This window comes from Eleutherodactylus coqui, chromosome 6 (genome assembly GCF_035609145.1).
Source record: "Eleutherodactylus coqui strain aEleCoq1 chromosome 6, aEleCoq1.hap1, whole genome shotgun sequence".
Taxonomy (NCBI): Eukaryota; Metazoa; Chordata; class Amphibia; order Anura; family Eleutherodactylidae; genus Eleutherodactylus; species Eleutherodactylus coqui.
Genome location: NC_089842.1, coordinates 77375940 through 77381939, shown reverse-complemented (window position 1 = coordinate 77381939; position 6000 = coordinate 77375940). Strand labels below are relative to the sequence as shown.

The 6000-nt window shown below is 44.0% G+C and overlaps 1 protein-coding gene across 1 annotated transcript in view; it reads right to left on the bottom strand.

Annotated features, from left to right (window-relative positions):
- Nucleotides 1-813: 813 nt before the first annotated feature.
- The window catches only part of ADAMTS15 (ADAM metallopeptidase with thrombospondin type 1 motif 15), a 53454-nt gene continuing 48267 nt past the window's right edge, over nucleotides 814-6000 (bottom strand). Inside the window, exons 7-8 of the mRNA XM_066607012.1 lie at nucleotides 5145-5320; nucleotides 814-4532 (exon numbers count right to left, since the gene is read on the bottom strand). Coding sequence (XP_066463109.1) covers nucleotides 3791-4532; nucleotides 5145-5320 — 918 coding nt within the window. The 3' untranslated portion in view covers nucleotides 814-3790. The remainder of the gene's footprint in view (nucleotides 4533-5144; nucleotides 5321-6000) is intronic.

The following is a 6000-nucleotide window of genomic DNA, read 5'->3' as shown; positions in this document are numbered from 1 at the left end:
AGTTCATAGATGAATGACTGCCTGTTTACACAGGCTGATTCATCCTTCAAAGTAATTTATCGTTCATCTTTCATTTCAGTTCAGTCATTTCGCTTGGACGTTGAGGGTCCGTAGCGCCGATCTGTAATGACCACGACCGAGAGCATTGTTCGATTCAGTGTAGATGTTGGAGGAGGTACCATTGCCTATCTGTTGCACCCACGAGCACCATGGACGACCAGGAGGCCTCCGCCATCCGGCAGGAGGTTGTCTCTCGATCTTCATAGCAAATAAGTCATTTGATGCCTGCATTTACACTGGACGATATACCGGCCCGTGTTAAAGGGTCCTTAAGGACTGACCAGATAATTATTACAGTCTTTATATTAGAGAATGGTGAAATAATCAGTTGGCGTATGCGCGACCATGCTTGCCCCTACAGAGCGTAGTTGTGCATGAATCAAGTTTTTTTTCCTCAAACTTTTGAAACTTCGCGCTAGTGCATGTGAGTTTGAAAAAATAAAGCATGAAAACACGCGATAATCCTGATAGTGAGAATAAAACTACTGTAATCAATGGCTTTGTTTCATCCCATTATGCAGTCATGAGTATCATGGCCGCATAACAGTACATAACCACATCCATCCCTATTACTGGATGTAACTTAGAATCAGTACAGGGCAATGTATGTAGGTATTGACTGTTTATGAAGATTTAGTCTGCATTTGACCTGTATATGGAATCAGAGGTGTCAGATGCTTTGTTCTCTGTGTATAAGGAACATTCTTGCATGTATTGCCATCAGTCATTGACAGTTAAGAAAAGTAACAGTCGTCAGCTATGTAATTGTTTATTCTTAATCACTCATGCCTATACAGAGTATACACAGTATACAGATTTTTGCAGCCGCTACTTTGGCTTGTCTTCTGCTTTATCAAAAATATTGTAAAATAAATGTACAAAAACAAACATATAATACAGAACAGAGATCTCCCATGTGGGAATAATCACCCCTGATCATCAGTACATCTTAATAATCAGTCCTTTAGGGCACGTGATAGGTGGTGAGATCACCCGTGTCAGTGATACCACCTCCGGAGAGTAATTGATATGAACAGTTTTGTCCAACCTGGTTTTCTAGATAATCACCAGAGCCTCTACATCAGGGGGCTTTTAGATGGAGCAATCTGTTGGGCATATGTGCTTCTGCAAAGGAACCATCATTGCTAGTGAACGGAGGTTGAGCTGGTCGGGGATCATTCCAGCCCATCCGCCTACATTTCACAGTAAACAGGCAGTTCATAGATGGACTGCCTGTTTACACGGGCCGATTCATCCTTCTGTTTTTATGCAGCATAAACTGAATAACAAACTAATTTCTTGTTCATTATTCAGTCGATGCCTGCATTTACACTGAACGATATATTGACCTGTGTAAAAAAGGTCCTTAGGGACTGACAAGATAATTATCACAGTCTTTATAATGGAGAATGTGAGATAATCATTAGATCCTCTATTAAAGAATGACCTGATAATTACCAACCTCTAGATTTGGGACTGACCAAATAATCACCAGAGCCTCTATATCAGGCTGACCTTTTGCCGCACAGAGACTTCTACATGATTATTCTGGTCTTATAGAACAATTGCAGTGCCTGTAATTTGTTCATAAGAACATCTTAGGAAGAGCACCTAGAAGGTACGAGGAAACCTTTAGGCCATGCATGCTCCTCTGGGAAATTTATGCAAATGTAAGATGGAACAATGTCTCTACAGCACCACCTATTGGAAGGCAGCATTCTTGCAAGTCAATGTCAGACCTTTTAACAAGCCTTGTAACCATGACTGTGAATATAAGCCAAAGTCAGAGTCTTCTCCAGAAGGAAAAGATAAACCATATACAAATAGACTGTTTCAGGGTTTTTGCCCCTCTTCAGTGTGCAATAGGCTGGCTGATAGCCTATGATGTGCATCGGGAGGGGTAAAGTTTCTCTTTCGGTAGAGCACCATAAACAAATTACTGATAATGATAATCCCCACCTTTGCAATTTGGCTCCTGTTGGCTCCCATGAAACTAGAGTACTCAGGATGGACAACACAGTCTTAGCACCTGTTAAACAGAGCACCTCAATGTCAGAAAGACTTAGGGTAAGGCTACGGCACAGCTGGGTTGTGGCCGAGATGCAGCCAACAACTAGCTGTTACTTGTTAATGGCTGCAGTAGATGTTGTTTTAGGCAAAACCTGCAGCCATTAACAACTGACAACTAGTGAAAACCTAATTCATTAGCATGGACCCTCACTACTGGAAGGGTTGCCAGGCGCATCACTACCAAAACCCAGCCATGCGGCGACCGCTACATGTGGTCGTACCCTAAAAATCATTGCACAATTTGCAGTACTTGTAATTTCAATGAATGAACCGTGTCAGTGATGCGGGCTTATTGCTGCAGAATATGAATGACAAGGCATTTCAAGGTAGGAATTTACCAGTCTCTAAAGCCCCTCCCCCTCTCCATCATCCCGTACAGGTGATACATAGAGGTAGATTTATCTGGAGGTTTGTTAACCCCGTATTCGCCCTGTTGTTCACTACCACTGACGTGGATCTGGAGTCGTAAAGCACAATGCCATTCATGTACAACAGTCTTGAAGAACTTGGTTGAACTCAATTGTGCAATTTTAGTCCATGTGTGAAGGTCTCACAGTGACGAGAGATCCCCGGCATTCCCCTTGTGTAACATGTCACTACTTTTGAGGGCTTCCTGCTATTTCCTCCTTCCCCCTCTGCTTGAAGACCATTAACGTTTTGACCATGTATGACCCAACATTCAATGGGCAAACAAAGTAAATAGCTGCACTGGGCCTTACCCATCTACATAACTCTCCTTCATATAAAAGTGGACACTGCTGTGACAGTCACGTCTCTAAGAGATTCTGCTGCTGTTGCCAAATGCATACATAGAGAAGACCAAAAATAAAAAGTAACCTTTATCTTGATGCTGTTTACCCAATAACCATACCCGGTCCTGCAACAGATTCAGTTCTAGTTCAGCTTTTTGTAGCAGAAAGTTGGCGATGACCCTTGGGTTGGTTTCCCCCTTCCTTATGTGTTAATGTTGTAGTGGCTAGAGAAGAAGGGAATGTAGGACAGGATCACACAAGCCATGATGGCTGCACCTGAAGAACAGACCTGTAAGGGACTTACCCCCATGAGTGAAGGATATCAGGAACGGAAGAGGATGGGTTGCTCTACTCACAAACACATGTGCTGCCTCTATCGTATGGACACCCTTGTCTCTCACTACCTTCTTGGACTTCACTTTTGTATCCACTGATCTCACTTCTTGAGGAAGGAGAAGAACATGGTGAAATGCCATGGTTTTACGTTTAAGGCTGTCTGAGATATATGGCTGCCTCCTTTTCAAGCACTTGTTCAGATTCTAGATACTGAACGGTAAATACATAGAGACGTGACTGACCATACAGTGACAAAACTTCTTCACAAACTCATTCATTGACTCCACAACAAGCGTTGTAAGTTGGAAGCCAACGGTGGCGAGTATTCTAGGATTATCCAGAAACACAATAAACACAAGACGCAGCTAAAAAAAAAAGTGCAAAGCGTTAACCTTCAAATATCTGCAACGTTCTTCCATCTGACATCACAATGTAAAAGTAGTCCCTTTGGTCATGAAGCGTGGGTCACCGCCACCTGGGTCCTGAGCTTAGCACATCACCGAAACTTCTGCGCTGTGCATGGCTCTACATTTCTCAGAGTTATTTGCCTGCTCTTTGCTCACTTCTTTGGGCTAGCACAGGCGCAGGATACAAAAGTCTAGTTCCTGAGGTTTTCGTTTCAATGTGCAGTGCTCTCTTGGTAAGGTTACTCCACCTCCAGCACTGCACCGCAATTGGCGTCTTTTAAATCCCCGGCCGCAGGTCTTTGAGCACATTGTCCATTCTCCAGCCTCCCATACTGGACATGGGTCACCACAGGTCCTTATTTCAGACGGGCGGAGAGAAGCTGGGCAATCTGATGCCAACTGTTCCCAAGGGTCACGGCATTCTACTATTCGAGTCTGTTGGCCATCACCACAAGAGACTGAGCATAACCCCCAACTACCTGCGTTCCACTGAGACTGGGGTCTAGGTCGGGGAGGTGGAGGTGCAAGAGCAGCAAGACTATTGCTTATTATTTGTACAGTTTTACTATCTTTCTTTTCCCTTGGGATGTAGAACGAATATCTCAGCCGTGGAGGTGTCATCTTCCCAACACACAAAACCTCTATAGTCAGCGATTCCTGAATCACGCCGACAGCTTGTAAGGCTTCGACTGCCGTACCGGTACCTGTGTACTTCAGGAGGCTCCCACGTACTAGGATGTCCTTCTCTACTGCAGACACAATGTAATTCCCATTCAGCAGGTAACGACCTTGTCCATTTTTCACTGCAAGGTAATTATCGTCATTGATGAGTCCTTTATACCCGCGTTGTCTCACATCTACGTTACTGGCACCGGCAGGAACCGTGACCACAAAATTATAGCCGTGTCTATAGAGAAAAGAGAATAAATGCATTAGAGAGAACAAGCCCATGCTGTGAAATACACAATTATGAGAAATACAAAAAGTGAAAAGAACTACAGACATGGATGGCAAGAAAATACAAAATAAATAGATCCTTGACCAAATCATCCAAGAAGTTGTGGAACACAACATTTAACCAGTGAGACGTGAGCACTGCAGCCAACCACCGGCTTACATCGTATATGCCTATTGGCTGTACATCAATGCTGCTGCAGCAAGACCCACAGCAGCAAAGCACTGCTATAACTGCAGTGTCAGGGGGTGAGGTGATTATACCTTGTTTTATGTTTTTACGTCAGGATTAGCAAATTGGAATCTTTTTACATATCGACTCCCCACATATGTCCAACAACATCTACAACAACACTATATAGCCCCTGGAGCCCAAATAGGAGGTGCGGAATAGGGATATGTGAACAGCACACTGTGAGATGGGGATGGGATGTTGGTGTAGCTCATTTTGGTTTTGCTATGGTGCTCTCCCGTCACATTGCACACCCCTGAGAAATACTATGCAGGTGCCGGAGATGCAGCCGCATGGAGATTATAACATCTGTGCACATCTCTGGATACTCACATGGGTTTAGTAAAAAGACCGGATATCTTCTTGCAACTTTTATTGTCTCCACCACATACTCTGCATTTATCGAATTTCTTCTTGGACCCCAGCTGGCCATCACATCCAGCTTTGATGCACTTGCCTTGCACACAGACAGAGGTGGAGTCGGGGGCACACGGGGTCCCATCGACGACCTGTGTGGTGGATGAATCATAGTGTTATAAACTCATCCAAGATCCTAATGTGGTTACATTGTAGCTGGCAGCTCTGTGTGCCACGAGACGCAGGCAAATAAATGATACATCTGTAGAGGATGCCAAAAATATGCAAAATATTTATGTAAAATACGGTACATTGAGAGAAGAGTGGGCACGGGAACAATGTGCTAATATGACGGAGTGTTCCTTCGACACAGGAGCATCCCTTTTGTGAGCCACATGTCTGACCTAACCTGGTCTGATATAGGGGTACAGTATATAGAGATAGTGTTCCCTGGATATTGGGTGACAGACTAGTTGGCATTGTTCATGTACAGCACTGGCTTCTGGGTTTACACCTAACCAGGACAATATGGGCACGGAGTTTGGCTATAAAGAAGAACATTGAAACTTGTTGCCTTTGGCATGTGTTGCGTGGCTGCAATAAGGACATTAAACTGTAAGCTCCTCTGCTCATTCTTTCTCTGTAAGCTACTCAATAGTTAGAAGCATCGAGAGCGCTCATGCGTTGCCATTAAATCTGCCAGATTCCTGCCCTGAGCCTGTAGGACTCCTGGAGCTTCTGACCATAATGCAACAACCGTTTGGCAGGTGCTCATCTGTATTAAACTAACCATATAAGGGAAGAATATTGGGAGGTCCAGTCCTGATGGATT